The sequence below is a fragment of the Ambystoma mexicanum genome, chromosome 1p, assembly GCF_040938575.1.
Source record: "Ambystoma mexicanum isolate Mex_15411 chromosome 1p, UKY_AmexF1_1, whole genome shotgun sequence".
NCBI lineage: Eukaryota > Metazoa > Chordata > Amphibia > Caudata > Ambystomatidae > Ambystoma > Ambystoma mexicanum.
In genome coordinates, this window is record NC_090921.1 from 1,038,960,937 (window position 1) to 1,038,986,919 (window position 25,983).

Sequence of the window (25,983 nt, forward strand, 5' to 3'; positions counted from 1 at the left end):
ATTTTCTTGTTAGGAGGTGCCTGCCCTTTTCCTGGTTGTGGTTACGACTACAGAGTCAGGTTTCAGTTGACTTCTGAAATGAAGTGTGTCACAGACTGATCCTGGTGATCGGAGGACTGTATGCCGTAAATATCGGGGTCATCATCATCATAGCATTGGTACTGGCCTGAAAACATTCTCAATGTAGGGATTAACCGCTCTTGTGAGGTTGGGTGTCAGTAAGGAGGGGGCAGATGCGCCTCTGCACTAACTGGAGGGTGGGTATGAATTGTGTAACCAACCACTTGTCCCCTAAAATGTCATCCACAAAGTCCTCTTCCTGCTGGACTTGAGTTTCTATTTTCAAGTGTTGGGGGTATTTTAGCAGTAGCTTGTTCTATTGGAGCTGGTTATCGATGGGTGAGTCAGCCGCAAGCTGATCCTGGTGATCTGAGGACTGTATGATGTAAATATCGAGGTCGTCATCATCATAGCCTAGGTCTTGGTCCTGGTCCTGGCTATACTGGTCACCTTGAGACCCTGGATCCTGTGAGTCAGTATAATTCTAACAACATTGGATTATGTATCCAGCTATGGGGTCAGGAGGTCACTATACTATATCATGCTTTGAAGAAAAATTCTATGAATGATCTAAGCATATTCAGGGCCATTTTGTACTGTGTTACTTCGCAAGGTTTTTTTTTTAACTTCACATTCATTTTGTTCTGTTTTTTTCTTTGGAGCAGACAGTATCCTTTAAAATGTGTATGTGTTCTGGGGTTTTGTGTAGTTTTTCTTAAGTGTGACAGTGATTTGGTATTTTGCACTGCAGAGTGTACTATTATTGTGAATATGTGGTTCTTACACAGTGTCTGTAGCAATTACGGATCAGTATGTATTTGATTGAGAGTGTTGTGTTTTATACAGTGGGAATTTTGATGTTAATGATGTCTTCTTCGTGGATGGCCTTATAATGACCATATGAAGTCCTTTGCCCATTAGCTGGGTAGACACAATCTTATCTTGCTTGCAAAAAAATCCTTCCACTAAATTACAAGACATGTTGGTATATAAATGTAGTGGTATAGAACCATTAGGTTTTGGAGACATGCAGGTGCCACTTTATCTGGATAAGTCGATGGGCCTAGACTACACATTATGAAATGCATTAGTCATTTGATAGAGTTACTAGTCCATAATTAATTCCAAAAATATACATCCAGATACTTATTATGATGCTGTTTTTTAAGTATTTACATTACCAGTGTCCGTGTAGGTGCACTCGTCACTTTGAGTGGTTAGTTTACAATCCAGCAGTCCATGATTATATAGCAGCCCATCATTATATGGCAGGAAGGCTCACTTGCACTTGGCACTTTACCCGGATGAATTGATTAGACAGTATTATACATCATTACATGCACTAGTCACTTTATATATTTATAAGTCCATAATTAATTTTAATAAAGTACATTTAGAGATCTATTACGATGCTGATTTTTTTAAAGTAGAGTTATACATTATCAATGCTTTTGTATATACATGTACTTGTTATCCGGAATAAACAGTCTTACGATCTTGCAGTCCATGACCAGGTGGCTGGTAGGGCCATATAAAACTTTGGTCAATTTAGGTCATTATACATCAAATGCCTGTATGCACAAGTCACTTCATGGCAATTTGGTGGAAATTATTTTTAAAACATAGTATATACACTATTTGTCAATATTGTGGATCAACTGATATGTTTGTAGCTTTCTTGTCTTTAATTGTGATTCAAATGCTGATTTTATTTTATCAACCAGATTTTTCATCAACCTTGTTCTTATCTATTTTCAATCTGCACTGATTTTTATAACTTTGTGGTTGTGGTGTTTTAATCAAGGAAACTATATATTTTTGACTTGTTCAAAGCATGTTGGGAGTCGTTTGTATGCACTTGCAGAGATCATCTTACAAACATGAGGATTGCATTAACCTACCAATTATGTTGGGTTTAAAATACATTGTTTTATGTACATTGCCCATAAAATTAGTTATAATATTTTTTGAGGTGGAAACATTAAATGAATGCATATTTTTACCGATTTGGGTATTATAGCTGGTTTACAAACATAGTGTTAAAATGGCCGCACTGCAAGTAGACTTCCAACATTAGCTATGGGCTGAAGTCAAACAGGACCTTGTCATGTGACAAAGGTAGAGTTTGTTGTGTTTTAAGGGATGTCGCCCAAACAAATTTTGTGTGATCAAGCACTGTGTGAGGCATGAAACGCGTTGCTATGTTTGATTTTCAAGCTGCCGGTCTGCAGGCTATTTTATGCCACAATAAAGAACACAGCATTTTTAAAATATATTTTGTGTGTGGACAGTGCTGTATTAAGTGGGGAGCGGAGCGAAAGAGTGCTGCCTGTGCGCCTTCTGGTGCATTTCATGCACAAATGTATACAAAGAGCACATTTTTCAGTAATTATACTGTGTGAACATTTCTTTATTGAATTCTTGTGTGCGTACGCTGTACCTTAAATACCACATACCCCCTCCTGAGAGTGAAGCCTTGACTGCTCAGTCACACGACCACTGGGAGAGTCAGGAACAACCTAACGGAAACCCTAACTAACACTACAGCTTGCTCTTCCAAACTGGCAATGTCAATTAGTTTCTAAAAATTGCTTTACTACTGAATTTCAAAATTAGAGGGTAAAATACTCATACGTTACCTGGAACGGTAAATATCCAGAAAGAATCTTACCTTTGCAAAGCCATGAACAGAAAAGTTATTATTCAGAGGCTGTTCACTTGAATCACGTTTTTCTTATACATCAAAAATCGGAGTACCCCTGTTTAATCAGAATGTTTTCCTACCCAGAGACTCAATTTACAGCATGCACTGTTTTGAAAGAGGAAAACTGACAATTTGCTGAGAAAGCTCAATTCCACAAACCCCTTAAAGGCCACCAATTGACAAGGGTGACGCACCGATATTTCTATTGCCACACTGCACAACTGAGGGTAAGAAACGGATTACCTGGTGGCCCTTTTCTGTTGCAAATCTTTACCTTATGGTTGCTAAATACTGCACATATTCCAAGAGCCCTTTTCCAGAATGCTAAGTAAACTGTGTTACAGGCGGCCCAGATACTTTAACTAGATCTACTCACAGTGCACAAAGATCTGACAACTGACCTATTGGAAACATTACAAGAAATTATTATGCTTTCTGTGCTTGGAAATAGACTGCTGACTTAGCATTCTGGAACAAGTCCTTCAAACTGATAACTGCTAGAACAGCAGGGGGAGGCATGTTTTGAATGTGAAAATACTGCTCTAATTTCAGTTTTTCTATTAATTCATCTTGAGAAGGTCATTGGGTAAAGTCCAACGGCGTTGAAAGTTATCTTGGGTCTCTGCTAGATCTAAACGTGTTCTCCAGCACTGGTTTACACTATCAGAGGCTCTTCCCATGACCTGTAGTAAAATGTTATGCTATGTTGATTTATACTGTGGACCACTACCACCCAGGGGCAATCTCCAGGCGCTCCTGATAATCTGAGCTTAAAACAAACAACTCCTTTTGAGTTCCAACAATCCAGGTTAGGTGGGAGAGAAACCATTTAAAATTGTAATTATTCAATCATTATTGAACCTTCCAAGGTATGCGTCATTGCCTTATAGTCTAAAACCTCTAGTGTTTACAAACAAAGAACAATGCAGGTATTGCTGAATCAACCATGGAAAGAGGTGCTAGAGAAGGCAGAGGAGAGAATGCCAGTGGGGGTAAAGCCAACACTGAAATTATTAAAGAAAGTACATGGCAATGGCACACAGCCTGGTGTCTGGGTACCTACCCTCTCTTTATAGTAGAAAGAGCTGATGGAGACCTGCTCCTTTTCGCTGCGGGTAGGGCTCCCGCCGTAGAGTCGGAGGTTGCTAGTGGGCTCTGTACGGATTTTCATCGGTGTCACAAGGCCACTGTGGTAGGCAGACAGGGCGGACAGAGACCTAGCAGGAGACAAGACATTCTTCGGTGAATACATGAACAGTAGGTTGTGTCATTACTGCTTACCTCACTTATCTTTAAGTTGAATACTCATCTACGGGATGTCAGTAAACAATAATGAACAGATCCACTGCTTGGACATAGCAATCAGCCTTCCATCTGACTTTATTTCCACAGTGGCTAAATAGCTCCAACAAATAGTTTTTTTAGGTAAGTAAAGGGCAACATTGCTTTGGGCAGATTATTTACTCTGCTAAAGTCTTCAGTTGAAAAGGGTTCATGGGAATACAGCTTCTCTGCAATAATACATTAAATGCCAATCACACTGTGTTAGAACACAGATTGGGCTTACCCACCACATTTGGAGAGCAGCCTTTCTGAATATAGAACAAGAAGGGACTTCTGCAGCCACTTTACAGAACACTCTATTACTGTAACATAGTTCTCAGCAACTCAGTGGCTTGAGACCAGTAGTAAGTGTAATGCATGCTAGGAGGGCATTTCATTTGTTCTCCCTGCCCCATCCTTTTGTGACAGTAATCATTAATGTGTAAAATACCAAGAGTCAGGGAGTGGTTGTGTTTATGAGCAAAAAGGCCTGTACTTGCAGTTGGCAACATAGTAGCTGTTTTCTCAGATGCAAAACCATATTGCCCATCCCTGGTAGTATGTATGCACCATTCTAAGATTTCAATGTCACAATCAACACAGCACTTAAAAGAGCATGAAGTCAGAAAGAAGAGAGTAGCTTCAATTACTACCAAATGTCAGTATACATGCACTGCTATGGATAACCCTTTAACACCTGGCACCACAAATCCAAGAGGAAGTTAAATTATACACCACTCCACTGCCCCATAGCGAGGTTTGAGCTAAATAACATCCGGTACAGACATACACAACATGAAACATTGATTCCTGATTACAAACACCATTTTCAAAGCTAGATGAATAGGGGTATATTCTTACCTGGGCGTGGGTTCTGTAGTGGAGACCGCACGATGCATGGTCATAGGTCTTGTGAAGTACACAAGGTAACCTGTAAACAAGGGAGGCAAGATGCTTTACATTTGATTTGCACCATTACATATGGGTTAAACATCCTCTTCTATCACCCCTCTAACTCCTAATACCAGCCATGACACTGAAGCTATCATTGTAGGTGATCACAGCTGTCACCAGTGACCATGAAATTGAGCTCTCGACTCTGTCCTCTTCTCTAGAGAAACCTACATATAAAGTTTCATTGAAGAGACGACCACTGTAACCATGCATGGCTACAGTGGAGCAATCTGAAGAACACTAGAGCAGTTAAGATGCATTTGCATTTTGTTTTCATGGCATGCCAAATTCATAATAACTGCTATGTTAGAAGAGGAGTTCCCACTGAACTTCACTCTAAAGACTTTAGAACATCACAGGTGGGGATACTGCAAGCGAAAGAAATTGGCACTTGGTATTTTTGTTAAAGATATATGGACACTATCTGCAAATGCTCAGAGGTATTCCAAGAAAGAAATATTTTTCAAATTGGGAGTGTATAAAATAATTGATACTTCATTATTTAAAAGTCTACATTTGTTTTATTAATAAATACAGTAATCCACCTGTTCTGCAATTGTTAGCACTTTCGAAGAACTGAGGCCACTCCAACCCACAAATAATGTTAATTTCTAATACCTCTAAAGGTTAATAATACAATGATCCAGAAGACATCCCGCAATAACAAAATCCACTATGGTATCCATGACTCTGCTACCATACATTCATGGTGGACAGACCTTACCTGCACCACAGAAGCGAGCCCCAGAGGTCCGTGGGAAGGGAATGTTGGCATCTTGGTAAGACCCATAAGCGTTGGTTACCCGGGCAAATGTGGGAAGTGGCGGTGTTACAGAGTTCTGCAGAGCATATGGATTACTGGAGGGACTGTCTTCTTGGTTCTGCAACAGAAAATTAACATGAGGATCTGTTTCTCTCTGTCATCGTGATACAGCGAGAAAGATAAAAGGAAAAGAATGAGCAAGAGAAACAGGTGGGGAGTACGAATATTAAATGCAGAGATTTCTCCAAAAGACTTTGCTTTGTAAAACTAAACCTAAAACGTGAAATCACAACAGTGATTAAATGTATTGCACTTTCCAATGTGTGGCAAAAAAGGAAATTACAAGCTGTTTAACATTGCTGTGATGTCACTACAGCAAAAAGTAAAAGTCACTAAACAGTCACATACAATGCAATAAGAGCTGGGACATTGGGCACTGCTGTGACATGACAATGATGAATAATGTAAACGGAGTGCAGTCTGGTAGGTCAGAGAGAGGAGTGAAAATAATAAGTTAGATGATGGGTGCTGGATTTGCATTGCATTTGAGCTGGTAGTCCGAGTGCTGTGGGAGCCCCAAGGATAGCGTTTTCCTCTGAATGTCACTCTAGCAGCTTGTTGTGTAGCCTCTTGTTAGAGTAGAATCACATTTTTGGAGATTTTGCTCTTGAACCTTTGGGGTTGCTAAAGTTTTGGCTGGCTTCCATGGTCTTTTGACTTTTCTTTTACTACCCGAGGGACTTCTACTGAAGTCCCTTTGTCAAAGCAAACCCTTTCTAGTGTGCTCCTTTAGAAACCCGTAAGTCTACCTGGTCAGGAGAGTTTTCAAGCAACCCATTTTGGTCCAGTGTGCGTTGTAGGCTGGGGGAAGCTTCCATTTAGTTTTGGCAACATCAGGATTTATAAGCATTAGTAGCTAATTGACCCATCTGGTAACCATTGGGATAGTAAAACATGTTTAAGCCCTGCTCACAGCCATTTTCATTTTGTCCATCCCTTAGGTTTGTGTGGACCATAAGACATGGCCAAAATAGTGCTTTTGCTAATGTGGGATCATCCCGAGCCCACAAGGACATCCATGGTTGTGGTTTAAACTGGGGAAGATTACTTTTAATGTTTCCTAACTCTTTCAAATCTACATCCGGTGCAAAAGTTCCTGTGAGTTTGGCAATGTTTAGGGCCAGCATGATTGGCTGACAGCCAAAACCTTTCTGTGCTGCCAAGAGTGTGACTAGTGGGTCGGTTTAGGCCAGCCCAAGTGAATGCGTTATCAGTAGGAGATCCTGCACAGTCCCTCAGGTTAGTTTCTGATTCTTGCCTGATCACTGCTGTAAAATGGGCTATTTTACCTCCATAGAAATCTATGGAACCTCACAACATTTTGCTTTTCTTTTAAACGGGTCATGACTTTTGGAGTTAAGTGTTGAGCTGGACTTCTAAAATCCACCCTGCATGTGCATTTTGAGTCACCACCCTTTTATGGTGCACATGGAGAGACTGAGGACAAGCCAAAGCTAGTCCAGGTAAGGTCGCAGAGCTGCAAGGCTTAGTCTCAGGAAAGGTGTGAGTGGTCTGAAGCTACGACAAGTCCACACAGAGCAACACCAATAATTCTGGTTAGACAGGCAAGTATAAAAATATACAATGGTTTATAAGGCCTTTAAAATACACACCAAGAAAGTAAAATATCAAATCAAATATTGTCACACCAACACTATACAACAGATACATATACATTCACCCTTGGGAGGAATAGAATCGCATTTGATTCACAGGTAAGTACTCTGATGCATTAGAAATGAGAACACTTTAGGATAATCATAGAACAGCTTGCCTTAGCCCTTATAAAGTCCAACTCTAAGATGGTTTGGGAACTTGTGCCCAAACGTCACCAGTCGCAAAGTATATACTTCACAAGTAGATTTATAAAGAGATTGGCGATACAAGTGGTTATGATTTATAATAAGAGTAAAAAAGTTAAAGTTCTGGTAAGTAAACGCACTCATTGCCAGTTCTTAGGATAGGGCTAGGTAGGGATCCATGACCAGGCCTCCACCGACCAAAGTCAAGAAAGAGTGATTTACAGATAGGACTTTACACCCATGTTATCCAATGGAGGACAGGGGGGCAGAAACAGGTAGATTTCGCCAGCGACTAGTGCTGGTACCCCTGGAAGCCGTTGGCTAAACAATCTTCTGTGCTTTGCCCCGCCGAGCAAGGCCCAGGGGTTGCGGGTGCAGAGGTCACATTCGGATCCGGCAGGGATGCTCGAGTAGGTGGTCGAGACTGGTTGTTCCCAACGGTCCAGGGGTCGAAGCACTGACGAGAGACTTCTTGAGATTGGAACAGAGGAGCAAGGCTTCACTGGGACAGCACTGGAGTTGATGCTAGTCCGCTTCAGGAGTCTTTATCAGAGGGCTGCACTTCTTCATAGAGGTTCTGGAACGAACTGGGATCTGTTGAATGGCTTCAGGAGTCCTTCTGTTATTCAAGATACAGGCTGGGAGCATGCCCAAGCCCACCAATGGTAAGGACCTGCACCATTCAAACTGTCAGTGGCTATCCAATCGGGGATAGCCTTTTGCCACAATATCTTTCCAGCAACAGACATTCAGGCACCAGGATGTGTACTAGGAGCAGTCAGTCCCAGCCCTCACCTCTGGGCTCACACATAAACCACCCCTTTGACTGCGAAAGCAGCAGCTTTCCCCAGGAAAGGGCATTTCATGTATGGCATTTTCTGACCTGGGAAGGCGGGAAGAAGACCCAAGAACAAAATGGCCCAAGGATGAGCAAAAACCTCATGGCACACCCCTCTTCGGGTGCTAACCACCTCTAGGAGCCCTTTGCAGTAAATACAAAAGTGCATGAGTAAAATGTATAAAACATGGTACAAAAAATATCCGCTGCCACCAGCTCATCCTAGGCACAGAGAGGGGTCAGAAATCTGTGGCAGACAGTATCCGCAGATTTAATCAAAACAAACAGCCGAAAAGTTGGAATACATTTACCATTCAGTGCCTTTATAGTGAACATGGGGAGCAGGGGTTGCGGGGTTGTCCCCCACACCCTTGTTCACTATAATGGCATTGAGGGTTGCAGGGGTGGCCCCCGCTCCCTGCGCCGTTGGTTCTCATACACGGAAGTGAAGGAAACCTGCACCGCAGAGAGATGCAGGAGACGGCGGCACACAAGGTGTGCCGCTTAGAGGTGGGTGCAGGGGGGCAGGATGGGGGCAACCATTCTTCTCTCGAAGCTGGACTACTGTAACAGCCTCTATCTAAATCTGCCTGCCTCTACACTCCGCCCTCTACAACTTATCCAGAACAGGACTGCGAGACTTGTCCGTGGCCTCAAGCCCATGGACCGTATCTCTCCAGGAATGAAATCTCTACACTGGCTCCCAGTGGCTGAGAGGATTAAGTTCAAAACGCTCTGCATTGTCCACAAGGCCTTGGGCCTAAATACCTTCAACTCTCTCTTCCTAAATATCTTCCTTCTCAAGCTCTTTGCTCATCCGCCTCTAACTCCCTCAGGGTCAGCCGCTTCTCTAAGCAACGAGTTGGGGGTAGATCTCTCTCCGTGGCAGGGGCCTCCCTCTGGAACAGCCTTCCTTCCTTCCTGCCTCCCTGAAACCTGAGGAGAACCATCTCCGGTTCCGGAAGCACCTCAAAACCTTCCTCTTTGCTTCTGCTTTCTCTCCCCCTCTCCCCTGCTAATTCTTGACTGAAACTGCACTGAATCTGCAACTGGGCCACTCTCACCGATCTCAGTCCCTGGCCCAGCCACTGGCCACTTGCACTGCCTCCCTGGAAACCCTTGCACTGACTGTCTCTGTATCCCTACAGCCCCCTTCCCAGCACTTGTCTGCATTTCCCTTGCACTTGCCACCAGCTGGCCTTTTTATTATTTATTATTATTCTACTTACCCTGTACTGCACTTTTCCCCACTCCCTTTCCCCTTGCACTTTTCACTTCCCTCTACCCATGCACTTGCGCGATCTGAATGACACCTGGCCTAGTAGGATCGTTTGTCTGTCCTCCTTTGTTCCCCCCTCCCTGCCTCGTCGCGCCTTGAAACACTTGTGTATAGGCGCGTTACAAATGCCATATCATATCATAACCAGGTAATCTGGAATGTTCGGTGGAGTGGGAACCCGAAAGTCATTTTTGTTCAAATTACTTTTTTTTTTCTCCTTTGAACATTTTTTATTCGGTTAATACATGGTAATCTGAGGTGGACAACTTGGTAAAGGTTTTTCACAAGTAGCCATTTTATTAACTCATAAGGGTATGGCAAATGCCTCGCTATCCCTAACCTAAAGAGGATTTCCCTGCCTATCCAAATAAAACTAAAGGAAAACACTCTAATAAAAGTAATCCGTCCCTCGCACTTATACATACATCAAACTCATAATGGTAGGATATGGCAATTCACGTTTAACAGAAGAACAAGTTACTCTCTTACCTGGTAACATTCTTTCGATGGGATGGTCCGACGACGTATTCCATATCTATGACAGTAATCACCACAGCTGTGCTGCTTCGGAAAATCTTTTGGTGTCTGCGTACTGCGTCGATGACGTCGATACTCTGGCCTCGAAGGCCTCCATCGAGCCGATGTCACCGGATGTTCTAAGTAGGACACACGACGTCCGTAGCCTCAGTTGTAGTTTTATCCCCAGAACGTGTGGCACCAATCTTCTGCCAGTATGACCACAGAAAGCCTTGCAGAAACGTAAGCTGCAATCGCATAAGAAATTCTGTAGCGGGGTAGGCAGGGAGGGAGCGATATGGAATACGTCATCGGAACATCCCATCGAAAGAACGTTACCAGGTAAGAGAGTAACTTGTTCTTCGAGGGGATTGGGTCCTCCGACATATTCCATATGTATGACAGACTCCCAAAGCAGTACCAACGTATGGAGAAGGGAAAAATAATGTAGAATATAGAAATTTAGAATGCCCAATCAAATTGCAGAGTAAAGGACCGCCTTGCCAAAGGCCAGATCCTGCCCATGGATAGAATCTAGGGAGTAGTGGCGTAAAAAAGTATGGACCGAAGCCCAAGTGGCTGCTTCACAGATGTCATGTTATGAAGAGGAACACCCCTCTGTAGGGCAGTAGAGGCAGCCATACCCCCCCCAGTAGAATGGGCCCGTAAACCAACCAGAGGGTCCTTTCCCGCCAAGCGGTAACATTCAGAAATTGCCAAGATAATCCATCTAGACAAAGTCTTCTTAGTAACAGCTTGTCCCAAACGCCTTCCAGCGTAACCAATAAAGAGATGATCGTCCACTCTGAACCGGGACATGCGTGAAATGTAGAAACTTAAAGCTCTCCTAGGATCTAACCTATGGAGCCTCTCCTCGCAGGATGCGGAGGAGGATAAAATGCTGGAAGAATGACATTCTGGATTAAATGAAATTCCGATACAACTTCCGGAAGAAACGAAGGACGGACTCTAAGCACAACCCTGTCCTTTTAAAACACAGTGAAGGGTGGCTTAACTGAAAGTGCCTGTAACTCACTCACTCTGCGAGCGGAAGTGACCGCAATTAAAAATACAGTTTAAAGGGTTAACAGTCTCAAAGGACATGAATGTAAAGGCTCAAATGGAGCACCCATTAGAAACTTGAGAACAAGGTTAAAATCCCAACCAGGCACCTGGAAAGGTGACGGAGGGAACACATTAGTGAGCCCGTTCAGAAACTGAGAAATTAAAGGGATTTTGAAATAAGAAAACTCCTCAGACGAGCGCTTAAATATGGACAGCGCCGCCAGGTAACCTATAATGGTACCCACTTGTGGGCTAAAGAAAGCAAAAAAGACATAACCACAGGAATGTCACATGAAAAAGGATCCACATTCTCAACCCTGCACCAGTCGCAGAACTTTCTCCAACGGCAACGGTACTGGGACTTTGTTGCCTGCCGTCTGGCCGAAAGCAACACCTCCATCACGTCTTCAGAGAGGTCCCAATCCTTATACCTCAACCTTTCAGAAGCCAAGCGTGAAGGTTGAGGGATCTGACCTCTGGATGGAGAACCTGACCCCCCTCCCGTGAGAGCAGATCGTCTCGGTAGGGAAGACGACGTGGAGGGCAGATGGACAAGTCGAGAAGGTCCGGGTACCACGTCCTCCGGGCCCATGCCGGTGCAATGAGGTTCATCCGGGAACCAAACCTCCGTAACCTCTGTAGCACTTGTGGGATGACGGGGACTGGAGGAAACGCGTACAGCAGTGAGAAGGACCACTCCACCACAAACGCGTCTCCCAAGCCTCCTCTTGGAGGAAATCCCCGCAAGCAGAACATTTCGCACTTCCGGTTGACACTGGAGGTGAAGAGATCCACTTGAGGGGTCCCTCAAAGGGCGAAGATCTCCAGGAGAATCTCCTGAGCCAGCTCCCACTCGTGAGAGATCGCGCTCTGCCTTCTCAGAGCGTCCGCCGTCTCGTTTTCGTCTCCGGCCAGATGAACTGCAGAGATCGAAATTTCCTGCTGGATGGCCCAGAACCAGAGCTGCATCGCCTCCCTGCACAGAGGAAGTGACCCTGCCCCCCCCTTTTTGTTGTGGTAGTGCATGGCCACTGTGTTGTCCGTCAGAATCAGGACATTCTTTCCTCGCACAGTCGGCAGAAAAGCCTTCAGGGCAAGCCTGAAGGCCCTCAGCTCCAACAGATTGATATGGAGTCTGGAGTCTGATGGAGACCAACGACCGCTGACTGTCAACTCGTTGGCATGAGCTCCCCATCCCGTGAGAGATGCGTCCATCACGAACGTCACCTCCGGCCAGGATAGCCAAAATGGAGCCCCCCTCATCAGATTGCCTTTGTCGGCCCACCACAGAAGGTCCTGAGCGACCGATGGCGGCACCGGAACGGGGTCCGACATCCTGCCGGAGTACTGTGACCACTGCATCTTGAGAGCCCTTGCAGAGTTCTCATTCGGAACTGGGCCTCTGGCACCAGAAGAATGCAGGATGCCATGAGGCCGAGCAACCTCAAGAACTCGAACGCCGGGAGACTCTGGGCATGTTGAAACTTGTGTACCATCTGCTGAATGTGATGAGCCCTCACCTGGGGAGGAAAGCACTGCCCCAGGGATGTGTGGAGCACTGCGCCGATGTACTGGAGCCGCTGAGTCGGCATCAAGTGGGACTTCTTTAAATTGAGAGAGAAGGCCAGCTTGTAAAGGGACTGGCAGGTGACGGACAGATGATCCAGGACTTGCTCGGGAGAGCGCGCCCTGATCAACCAATCGTCCAGGTAGGGGTAGACGTGAATCCCCCCTTTCCTGAGATACGCTGCCACCACCACCATGAGCTTGGTGAAAACCCTCGGGCGGAGGTCAATCCGAACGGCAGGACCCGAAACCGAAAGTGCGAATAGCCAACCGTGAACCTCAGGTACCTCTTGTGCTTGGGATGCATCGGCACATGACAGTAAACGTCCTTGAGCTCGAGAGACACCAACCAGTCCTGAAGTTGAAGGGCCTGGAGGACTTGAGAGAGAGTAACCATCTTGAACTTGTCCTTCCCGAGGAGCTTGTTCAAATCGCACAAGTCCATGATGGGTCTCAATCCCCCGTCTTTCTTCAAAATCAAAAATAAGGGGAATACCATTCCTTGTTCCTCACCGCTACAGGCACCAGTTCTATGGCGCCTTTCTCCAGCAGGGCTTGTATTTCCTGCGCAAAGAGCCAAACTGGACTCTTTAAAGAGAGATTCCCTCGTGGATTGTCGTGAGGCCTCTGCGGGAAAGGAAGACAGTAGCCATGGGCTATGATCTCCAGAACCCACACATCTGAAGTAATGGCACGCCATTCTACAAGATGCTGCGCCACCCTTCCCCCAACCGGTGAACCATGGGACATGGCCTCATGACTGAGCTGAAACGGCTGCGGCATTGCCTGAGGGTAAAAAGGCAACTGCCCGAGCGGCCTTGGCACCTCGAGTACCCTGTTTTCCACCTCTGGCACTCCTACGGTGGCCCCTTTGACTTGCAGCTCCTCTCGATCTACTAAAGAATGAGTAATATCGAAAGGAACCTCACCTCCATTGCTGTCTCCTAGGATGAAAAGGCGGAGGTTGGCGAACTGCAGCGCTCAACGACTTTGCTACAGCTTTGGAGGTCTGCAACCTCTCAAGGCTCTCGTCAGCCTTGCTGCCAAAAAGATGTTCTCCATCAAAGGGCATGTTGAGGAGCCGGGCTTGCACATCAGGAGCAAACCCCGACTTCTGCAACCACACAAACCTGCGTATTACAGTGCTCGCCACCATGGACCGGCTGACACAATCTGCCATGTCCAGACCCGACTGAACAAACTCACACATGCAGCCCTGCAGATAACCTGCGTATTCTGTCCTTTTACGCAAGTAATTATGGAAAATATGGAGGATTTAATGTTCTACTGCGTACCGTGTACGCTTTGATTTATTCATTAAAAACATACTTACCACCACTAGATGGCAGTGTAGCATTTCTTTTGTCAGCAGCATAGCCTTTCTTACACACGATGGTGAATTTCCAACTGAAAGACCTGGGGCCGGCTTACCAAAGGGAATGGGGGCGCAATACCATTAGCGCTCTGTTTAGCGCATGCTTGTGCGCCCCCCGGCATTATGGACAGCATCTGTGGTGGGGCAAGGCTCAACGCAGAGGTGCTCAGTGTTGGTGTGCGTTGCGCATGATAGAAATGTTTGCACATACACGACAATGGTATTAGCGTGTGGGCACATGATAAACACACACACACTAATGCCTGACAGAGAGCGTTTGGGCCATCCGAGATTATTGAGGTCTGTTTGCAGTGCAGGCGCACAACAAATGGCTGAGATGTTTTTCGCCAGCATGGAGGAGGCGCAATGTGTTGGCGACATGCTGCAGAGAAAGGTACATGCTCGTAATATTGTTTATAATTTATGCCGGTAATCTTTTGCAGTCATGCTTACTCTTTTTATTTTTTAACTGCTATTAAGCCAGATTTACAAACCGTTTTTTTAATGGGATTTGCCCATTAAAAAAATGCTTTTGTAAATCAGACCGAATATGCCGACGGGTGTGACATCAATGAAGAGTACTGCACTAATCGCGTGATAGGGTTGATGGACAGCTTGCTATCAGGGCTCCATAGTTCATGGGACAATGTAGGCAGACTTGTGGAGAAGGAATAGTCACTAATTATTACGTGTTCCAGGGAGGATGGAAGAGCAGTTATCTGCCACGCTGCACGGGGTTCATTTTTTTGCAGGGCCTTGGGAGAAGTGAAACTTCATTCGCTCTCTGGCTCGGGTGGGTGAGGGGGAGGGGTTGCAAACATATGCTTAAATAAACAGGAAAAAAGAACAAGGAGTAAAAAACGTACACCACCCTTTCACATCTCTCAACAATCTCTACGCTGTGCACAGTAACAAAATAAAACAAAAGCAAATCACGCCAGGTACTTGCTGCTAATTACCATGCCTGCTCAGCCATCTGCAAGCTAATTACCTGTGGCAGGGTACGTGATAATAGTTCAGCCTTGTCACCTGTGCTCAACTCACACAGCCCAACAGTGGAGCTGGCGTAGTGGAAGCACAATAGAAACAACATTTGTTGGGTGGCGCTGTGGAGCAGCCCAAGATGGCTGCCTAGCCTTTCAGCTCTGTGCGGCCTCGGCGTTCATCTGCTCCCATCTGCGCTTCCCGACATTGTGAAGGACTAATGCAGTGGACATTTTGTGCGATTTTGGTCTTGATCGGCACACTTGGGATCTGGCTGACGGCCCTGTCGGATTTGGGCCTAGTACTCCACCCGGCCCCGGAGTTTGCCTAACATCCGGCCCTCCCGCCTGGCCTGCCTGACTTCTGGGTCCCCTCCCCGCTCCTGCTTCCCGCCTCTCTGTGTAATTGCGGCAGGTGCCTGGTGGTCCTGCTGCGGACGCCGCCACACTGTGGATGCCACCTGCTGCGTCAGTGATCATCGCGACCTCCCCGGCGACGACAACACGGAGGATCTCATCGCCCCGCTGCCACGGCGGACCAGGTGAGCGGGGGCTGGAGCGGTGGGCGTCGAGACCTCTGCCCGCTGTGTACGACATTACGGGCCAGTACTGTCATAAGGAAGGGGCCCTCACCATATTGTCTGCCCACTTTCCCACTGACAGTGTCGCCGCCTCTGCCCGCGCCCTCCTAAGAAAGATGCTGCTGGCACCCCCACGCAACCTGTACACATGGAGGCCGCGATCGCTTGCCATCACAGCCTTGCTGTTCCACCGCTGACTCTCTGCTATACACGGTGGCCCCCCACCTGCTCTCACCCGCCTACCGCCACCGAAGGAAACTGCGTTTGAGCCTGCCGACCCCAGCCCTTCTCAGCTCTCCATCCTACCCATAAGTGGGCCCTCACTGCAACAGGGCCCACCACGACGACAATGCCTAGCAGAAATAAGGCGGTGGCCCAAGGAGGTACAATGGACAAGTACGCTAAAGCGGTCCCTCGAGATGAGCCAGCCAGCACGTCATCGCCCCAAAACGATACGATCCAGACATGACCCTGCACCGAGCGGTCGGAGCCCTTGACCTCACCCTACTAATGGAATCTATGGCTAAAAACTTTGCCTCCTTCCATGAAGAATTAGACGACATCAATGTTAATGTCGCCTTGCTTAAGGCTCGAGTGGACCAGGCGGGATCGAGGATCACCGAGGCTGAAAATAGGATCTCGGTGAACGAAGATGGCATCACCGCACTACCAAGACACATTGGCCTCCATAACGCGCAACATGAAATGTGTCAAGGCGAAGTGTGATCTGGAGTCGCGCTCCCGTAGGAACAACTTGCGCATCATCGGGGTCCCTGAGAATGCCCTTAAGGGGCGGATGGAGGACGCAGTGGAGAAACTCCTCAAGGACCTACTGGACGACCCTGCACTCTCTCCGTATTTCACGGTCGAGCGGGCTCATTGGGGCCTGTCTCCGCGCCCCAGACCCGGTCGACATCCCCAGACCCATTATCGCCAAGATTCTCAAATACCGCGACAGAGATCTCATCCTCCGCCTGTCACGGGAAAAGGGAGACCTGCGATTTGAAGCCCATACTGTTAGAATCTTCCCGGACTTCTCGCTGGTGGTGCAGCAGGAAAGGCGCCAGTTCTTAGGCGTCAAAAAGTTGCTCAGGGAGCACAACGTCCCCTACGCCATCCTGTTCCTGGCACGACTAAAGATTACCCATGATGGCAAGATCTTCTTCTTTACTGTCCCTGACGAAGCGGTGAAGTTCATTGAATTACATATACCTCTTCCTGGGCCGCGAGACGACCACACGCCATAGACTACACAGCCCACAATGTTATAAAAATGTCCACGGATTCATGACTTTTGATGTGTTGATGGCAACCCCACCGTGTCCACTCAGTAACTGCGGCCTCTTGCCATGTGTATGCGGGCCACAGGCTAGCTCCTAAACTGCTTCTTTGTCTTCTCCCCCACTTGGCTCCTGGAGCTATCCCTGTGCCCTGCTCCCTCTCGCGATGGCAACTTTCCAGAGGGTACTCTCTGGTCTCAGAGGCTGTCTGTGATACCTGTTTTACCGCAGCAACACATTCGGGACAGCATCTGCTGCCCCACATCAAGCCACAAATGCCGGCCGCACGGCACCAGCGCCCCCTGTTGCAGTTGCAATGTTTGCTTTCCCTTTTATTTTGTTCTTTCTATTGACTGGTCCCTGTTGGGCTAGGATGTGGCCCTATCCACGTTGGACCTGGTCCTCTGACCTTTGGTTTCCGGTCGGAGCAGGCCCTAGGAACTTCGGGTGTGTTCTGGGGTGGGAGGTCTGCACTGCATGTTGGGGTTGGGCAGTGAGGGTGGGAGGTGGCGTAATTGGGATTGTGTTAACAGTTAAAAACATGGCTGAGAGACGCATGTCTTCAACTCAACGCTACTGTGTACACGGCAAGTGCATAAGGAAAAATCCTAACAAATACTACCACTGGGATGTTCCATAATATGTCGCTATGGCTCTGAACATTGTCACAAGGAATATTTGTGGCTTAAGGAATTTCACTAAAGCCCGCAGGATAACTGCCTATGCCCAGCGGCATGGTGCCAAAATCCTCTTTCTCCAAGAAACCCATGCTCTCGGGCACCTAGCAGCATGCCTCGCCCTCACGTGGGGCAACAACAGATTCTATACGAAGTACTCCACCCAATCCAGGGGGATCCTAACGCTAATCCATAAGTCAGTCCAGTTTTCCTTGCGCTCCAGCCATATTGACCCGGAGGGTAGATGCGTGATCCTCCATTGCTCACTCGCTAATAGGGAATGCCTCCTAGTGAACACGTATGCCCCGAACTTTGATGCCCCCGAGTTCTTTGATGCCATCCCCACCACGCTTCTGAAATATATTGGGATTCCCATCATATGGGGCGGTGACATGAATTTGATCCTAGACAAAGACCTGGATAGGTCTGGGACGGCCCGCAGAGCCCCATCACGCGCAGCCCATAGGTTACACGCCCATATTGACACACTAGATCTCAGGGATGCATGGAGAGCTCTCAACCCACAGGTTAGAGAGTACACTTTCTACTCATCGGTACACGATAGCCTCTCCAGGATCGACCTTTTCGGCATATCGAGTTGCATGATGGGCAGGGTCACAGAGACCAAGATATTACCGCGCACACTATCGGACCATTCACCGGTAACTCTCCAGATAACACTGGGACACGACCAGCCCCCCCGCTCCTCTTGGAGATTTAAGTCGGAGGCCCTGCTAGACATAGGGCCTCATTACACGGTAGGCGGAGGACCAAGGTGCTATTAGCACCTTGTCCATGCCGGTAAAATACCGGCACCGCCTTGGTGGAAAGGTGAATTACCGCCCTATTTCAAGGTTGGCGGGGCGGTAATTCCCCCTTCCCCCATTCCCATTTTTGCCCCATAAGGCTCTATGGGAATGGGGAAGGCGCTAATTACGGTGCCGCAAATTGCAGTACCGTAATTAGCACCCTGGTCCCTTTGCGGGTTGGTTTTTAACGCCTGCTAAACAGCAGGTGTTAAAGTACCTACCCGCAAAGGGACCTCGTAGTAAGGCGGTAAGGGTTAACGGTCACCGGTACCATTACCGGTGACCGTTAACCCTTACCGCCTTCCGTGTAATGAGGCCCATAGTCTTTAAAGCCGATATACTAGCTGACATCAACACCTTCTTTGAGTGCAACAACAGGCATGACACCTCCGATGGAGTGCGCTGGGAGGCATTCAAGGTCTCCATCAGAGGGATGTGCATATCTAGAGAGGCTGGGGTCCTCAAGGCCATAAATAATAGCTTGCAACAGTCAGAAGCGACATTAAAAGAGCTTGAGAGGGCATATGCCACCTCCCCTTCCCTGACCACACTGGCACAGATTAGAGCGGAATTAAAAACGTTCGAGTCTCACGCCCTGTGGCTGCCAGGAAGTATGGTGATGGTGATGTTGCCGGGTAGGACACTGTCCAGATTGGTCCGAACTGAGGGGGGCAGGAACCGCATTGATTGCGTCAAGGACACAGGAGGCAACATGTGCTGGTCTGACCAGGATATCCTTGGGACATTCACCACATTCTACACGACCCTGTATGTCCCCCAACAAGAACACAGCCTGCAAGACAACGACGCCCTGTTAGATCAAATCCCTATGACCCTCCTCTCCCACGCGATCAGCGACCTCCTTGAGGCACCTATCACCCTCGATGAGATAACCACGGTCATCTCGAACTGCCCTAGGGGCAAAGCGCCAGGCCCGGAAGGCCTCACCTCGGAGTTTTACCAGCAGCATGTAGCCATTCTGGCACCCAGACTCCTGGAGGTGTGGAACGAATCCCTAGACTTAAACATCCTACCCCAATCCATGTGTGAGGTGCTTATAACTATATTACCCAAGCCAGGTAAACCGTTAGACGGATGTGGGTCTTATAGGCCCCTTTCTCTGATCAACACTGACACAAAAATATTTGCCAAGATCATTGCCAATAGGTTTCTCCCCATTATGCCCCACTTAGTCCACCCCAACCAGAGTGGCTTCGTGCCCGGCAGATCCACCGCCCTTAATATCTGTCGCCTGTTCAATGTTCTGGCTAGAATTGACCCCAACGCACAGGCCGTGGCAGTCACCCTCGATGCCCAGAAGGCATTTGACATGGTGTCTTGGCAATGCATGTGGGCGGTGCTCCACAAAATGGGAATTGGCCCACGCATTAGGTCATACATCAAACTCCTCTACACAAGCCCCGCAGCCAGAGTCCTGGTCAACTCCAGGTCTTAGGCCCCCTTTGCTCTCCACAGAGTTACCAGCCAGGGCTGCCCGTTCTCTCCGATACTCTTTGCGCTCGCTATAGAGCCCATGTCTGATAACGTTAGGGACAAACATAAGCGTAAAGGTATACGTCTCCGTGATACTCCCGAGATCATTTCTCTAAATGCCGATGACCTGCTCCTATATATTAGAGACCCGGCTGTCCACCTAGACCCGATATTGAGACATATAACCAAAATTGGCACTTTCTCAGGCTTTATCATAAAATATTCAAAATCTGAAATCTTCCCGCTCACCCCGTCCACTACACAACCGCCCTGCGAATTCCACCTCCGATGGTCACCGAGGGGCATCAGGTACCTTGGAGTGCAGGTGTCCCTCACTTAAGATTCACTGTTGGCTGACAACTATGCGGCTGTGGCGCAGCTTGCTGAGGCTCAAAAGTTGAAATGGCGCAGTCTCCCACTTTCTTTGTCGGGTAGACTATCAATAATCAAAATGATTATGGTCCCTAAATTTCTCTACGTCTTCACAAATGTGCCGATCTGGCCCGGAAAGCGATATTTTAGGAACTTACATGCTGCTTGTGCCCAATTTCTGTGGCACTTCGGCGAGGTTCGTAAGAAATGGCAACACATGACTCTTCCCTATGGTAACAGGGTTTTCACCGCCCCCAATTTTGCCAAATATTGGACAGCTGCGCAGGTCCAACACGCCACATACTGGTACATGTTCTCCGACCCCCCCGCATGTGAAGCTCGAGAAACTAGTGAGCGAGAGCGTTAACACCCTCTCCCTCATTCTCCATCACACATCACGCCGACGTCCCGGCAGACTCTGTAGCGGCCACCGTCAGGGCCATATCTCGCAGATACAACCCGACCCCCCGTACTACAAATGGCTGCCCATCTGGCAGTTCCCGGGCCTCAGCCCTACACACGATAAGCTTTTAATGAAACACTGGCATGATCTCGGCTATCGGGCCCTGACCGACTTTTACCCTGACGGGAAGTGTATCACTCCGCAGACGTGGCGCCCCGGACACCTGGGTACTGCATTGGAACTACTCCAATATTACAGGCTGAGGGCAGCGTTCCGCGCCTGGTGGCCCTCATACCCAGATGAGCCCCCAGATTAGCACTCGGCTGGTGCTAGGGGGATAGTGTCCGCGCTGTACAAATTGTTGATGGCCGTCCCCACAGACGTGCCAGTCAAGGCACGAGATATGTGGAGTGAGGAGCTGGGCCTCCCCATCACGGACGCAATGTGGGGGAAAATGTGCACACACACTCGTACCACCTCTCTGAATGCCAGGCATAGGTGCATGCAATACAGGCTCCTTAACAGACTATATTACACACCTCAAAGACTGGACAGGTTTGCACACACCCAGGCCCTCACCTGCCCTAAGTGTGGTTGTCCTGCTGCAGATCACACTAATATGTTCTGGTCCTGTGACGCGCTGAGCCCATCCTGGAAGGCCATAATTGAAGCTCTCTCAGACATCACAGCATCCTGTGTCCCTTCAGAACCCCTAGCTGTACTGTTCGGCCTGTGGGATAGCCCGGAGTTGAGGAAAATGTCTAGGTTTCTCAATGTTGCCACCATAATAGCCAAAAAATGCATATTACAATGTTGGAAGCGCCGATCCCCCCCCTCGTTTGAGATGTGGATGAGGCCCCTCACCTGGACTCAAACGTGCGAGGAGGACTACATCAATACCCTCCCGCTGGCCTCCCGTCCCAGGAATGTTTGGACGGAATTTTGCACATATTTAAATAACAAAGATGACTTAGAACTATTGTCCTCCCCTCCCCATGGTGATGTTAACTAATCCACTGCTGTGCCGCTTGGATCCGAGCAATGGCCCCATCAGTACCTGGCTAACATTCCCAGGTATTGCACTACCATGTATGTATCTATTACTCTCGCTATGATGTACAATGTGTTGATTGTCTGTTCTCTCACCATGCCAATAAAGAAAAGTTTTTAAAAAAAGAAACATTTGTTCTTCTTACATCATTGTTGTTTCACGTCAGTAGTTCGCCACGTAAATAAAACCACCCGTTACACTATCCTCACCACGCAAGGTAAAATAAAAGGCACTATTACTTTTTTTAAATTTCCTTTTGTCTTTTCCGCTTTGCATTCTGGGGCTTGTAGTCCTACATCAAAAATGCTACATCTAAAACTACAAGTCCAGTTGAACAACAAGCCACAATCCAAAAGGAAAATGCCTCATCTATGTGTAAAAAAACATGAATGCCTTCTGTGTTTATTTTGGCAAGGATTACAAGACTACAAAATGTGCCCGTATGTTATAAACAACATTGACGCAGTTAGAGCATCAGCAGCACTGTGGCTCACCTCAAGTTGCATGGAGGTAAGGGATTCAAGTTTCGACATTGCACTTACTATTTCTGTGCACGTAGACTTTCTGTAATAATTATTAGCAGAATGCCATTGCACCATAAACATTGTTGTGTTTAATACCAAGCGCAAAGCAATCCATTTGTGTAGATTGCCAGCACTTTCCTCCATATTACCGCACGCGCACACCGTTAGCGTTCATTTGAGCGCAGGGTCCATGCGCCACAGGCTATATGCACATCTGCGCTTCACTTTTCTGTAATACAACGAAAGTCACACTAATTGCGATGGCGCCGCGCAGCAGCCACAGTGTGTGTTTTGTTTGCGCTGCGCTAAATACTTTGGCAATCCGGCCCCAAATCTGTGACAGCTAAGCGAGCAATACAACAAAGCATGCACCCTTTTAAAATGTGTTCATACCCATAACGTCTAATAGCTTGATATGCCAGAAAGTAAAGTTTGTTTTGATGTCCTTAGTTAAATATTCTTTAATAACCATACATAACACTCTGGAAGTTTGTGACGAATCTCCAAACCTAAGTGAGTTTATGGCACAACTTATTTTTTGGGGTGTTTTTAAAGCGCTGGGTAAATCCAGGATGTTTTGCCTTTTGCATCTTCTAGTTTTCCATGCAGGATGTGGAAAATAAAAGGTACAGTGATATTATTTTGGCACAAAATGCTGCTATAAGGATTTACATGTTATGATGCTTTACTATGAAGGTAAACTCTATAGGACAGTATTATTGTAGGTCTTGACACCCAAAACAAAATGTTTTGTTCCAAGTAAAGCACAGAAGAAGGTGGTCATGCCCAAATTGAAAGAGCAGGTTAAAATCCCAGCTTCGCTGTTTAGCTTAAGTGTGTGATGCTGGGCAAATAATGTTATCTCACTCTGACTTCAATTGCAAACATTGGAGTGCTTATAAGTTTACACCCTTACAAAAGGACAGTTTTAATAAGTGTAGGGACACATTGGTGTATACTGGTGTTCCTCTGCTAGTGGCTCCAATAGTGCTGCATAGAATTCTATTATTGCTGCACTGGCCCTCCCCCATTCTTGTAACACTGGATTTGAAAGGCAGACATAGTGTCAACAGCCAGTCAGTGCACGAGAGATTCTAGTATAGAGGACTGTGATAGAAACAACATTACATTTTCTCCCCTGTTGCTCCCAGCCACTGAAGGTGCTTGGGCCATCCGGAGTACTGCCCCACACTCTGCAATGCCCTGTTATGCTAGGATATTGAGTCTTTCATTTCACACCATCTGCCATTTTCACACTTTCTAGGACCTTTAGGTTCTGCAAAAAGTGGGTGTTTCAAACTCAAAGGAGAGAGCAGTTAACTGATTGTAACATTGCAGCTGCACTAGAATATTCTTATTACAATGAGTAATGACGTTAGATGCCCCTACACAAGTAAGTTTGCCCTTCCTCCACAGTCTCTGAAGTTAGTGCCTCTCGCAACATTTTAAGGGTTAGCCCCAGCCTACATTTTAGCCCAGGTGCACCCCTGGATATGCGCACTTGCATTTTGATAGGTAGGGAGGTGAGGGAAGTCTTTCCCCCAAACTGGCGGTGTTAAAGTTTTACTGTGTGTGCTCAGAAAAATGTACTTGAACAAACGCAGTGAAACTTTAAAGCTGTTACTTTCAAGAAAGTCTTACATCACCTCTCTGCATATTGCGCTTTAAAATATACTATTCAATAGTTGTTCCCCACACCAGACCATGGGAGGAGTTGGGTAGAACAGTGGGGGCAGAGCCATCAAGTTTGCCCTGCCTATTTTCTGAAGTGGTCCCTCCCATCACGACTTAATTCCCCCCTCCTGCCTCCGAAATGTAGGTTTTGGTGTGCCCCTGCATGGGAGAGAGGTCAGGTAGGTCGGCTTACTCTCACAAGCCACCAGCCACCCACACCCCTCCCCTCAAAGTGTTGAAATAAAGAGGCAGGAGCCAACACATCTGCAATTATTCCTTTACTTGCTGCCTGTTGTAAACCTGCCCTTTAGTGTATAATTTATAAAGTTATGCTGGCTGCAGTAAGATGTGCACTTGCTGTTGGGCTATACCACGAAGGATGGACCATTACCCCATGCAGGGATGAACGGTTCCATTAGCCTGAACTGAATATATTAGCCAATAGCACATGCAGGGAGGCCATGCGCCACTGGCGCATGCAGAAAAGAGAGGCTCAGTTAGCATGTGCAGAGAGGAGATGTGCTGCTGCATGTGTACGGAGGCTATCCCAATAACAGGTCGAAAGGGATTATGTGTTCTTAAATATCGCTTTAAGCAAAATTCCTTCAGCTGTTAAGCACTGTGGTAATGGTACTTGATTTATTATAGCAAAACAGAGCAGAATGCCAGGGGAGCACTGTTGGGCATTGTGGTGGGGGCTGGCGAGGACATGTTCGAGTCAGGCTGAATAAGGAAAGTGGAGGTGGAAAATTGGGGACATCTGGCTCCAGTACATTTTGTCATTTTCCAGCACTGATAGTAAATTGTGTGAACCGTCATTCTTCATTATTGCATTTCTTGTAACAAAGAAGCGACTCCTCTGCGGTCTTCCCTCTGCGCCACACCCATCAAGGCTGCATCACGTAATTGGAACTCGAGAAGTCCATTCCGCCCTCCTGCCCATTAGTTTTCCACCCTTTCTTTGGATGCAACGTTTTAGCCTGTGCAGAGAGGAGATGTGCTGTTATAGCATGGGCAGAGGAGATGCCACGTTAGCACTCAAAGACAAGAAATGTCCCCATAGTACGTAATTAGTAAAGATGTGTCATTTGCACGTGCCATGGAACAGAAGGGCAATTAGCATACAGAGCCGAGATGTGCCGTTAGCATGCAGAGCCGAGATGTGCCATTAGCATGTGCATAGACAGGATGTGGAGTTTGCACATGCTAACTGCACATCCCATCGCTGCACAGGATGTACAGTTAATACGTGCAGGGATGGGATGTGCTCTTAGCATGTGTAGAGAGGATACGTCCCATAAGCATGTGCGTAGAAGGCATATCGTTAGCATGCACATGTCCTCTGTGCAAATGCACACAGTTATCACACACATACAGAGAGTCTCCCACTAGTATGTGCACAGAGAAGATGCACCATTATCAGACGAGAAGAGATGTGCCAATAGCATGTGCATAGAAGAGATTGGAGGTCACTCTGGGTAGAGATATGTCATGTCAATGTGTACAAATATCAGGCTTGCTAAACAGAACATGTTCTATCAATACGTGAAAACAATGTCTGCCATTAGCATATGCATAGAGATGTGCTGTTAGCATGCGCCCAGTGTGAATGTGCAATTTACACATGCAAATGACACATTTGCTCTTCAAATGCTAACAGCACATCTCTGAAAATGCTGAAAGTATATGTTCCTTTACCATGTGCACAGAGTACGTGGCATACTCGTTAGTATGTGTCAAGAGGAGATGCGTAGCTAGCATGTTCACAGAGGATATCTGCCATTATCAAGTGGAGTGATGTGCTGTTACTATGTGCCCCGATGGGATGTG

The 25,983-nt window shown here is 47.1% G+C and overlaps 1 protein-coding gene across 5 annotated transcripts in view; it reads right to left on the reverse strand.

Moving 5' to 3' along the window:
• WDR59 (WD repeat domain 59) overlaps positions 1 to 25,983 on the reverse strand; it is a 1,538,892-nt gene that overhangs the window by 599,114 nt on the left and 913,795 nt on the right. For all 5 annotated transcript variants that reach the window (XM_069604207.1, XM_069604197.1, XM_069604168.1 and 2 more), the window contains exons 16-18: positions 5,766 to 5,922; positions 4,949 to 5,018; positions 3,828 to 3,981 (exon numbers count right to left, since the gene is read on the reverse strand). In XM_069604207.1, coding sequence (XP_069460308.1) covers positions 3,828 to 3,981; positions 4,949 to 5,018; positions 5,766 to 5,922 — 381 coding nt within the window. The remainder of the gene's footprint in view (positions 1 to 3,827; positions 3,982 to 4,948; positions 5,019 to 5,765; positions 5,923 to 25,983) is intronic.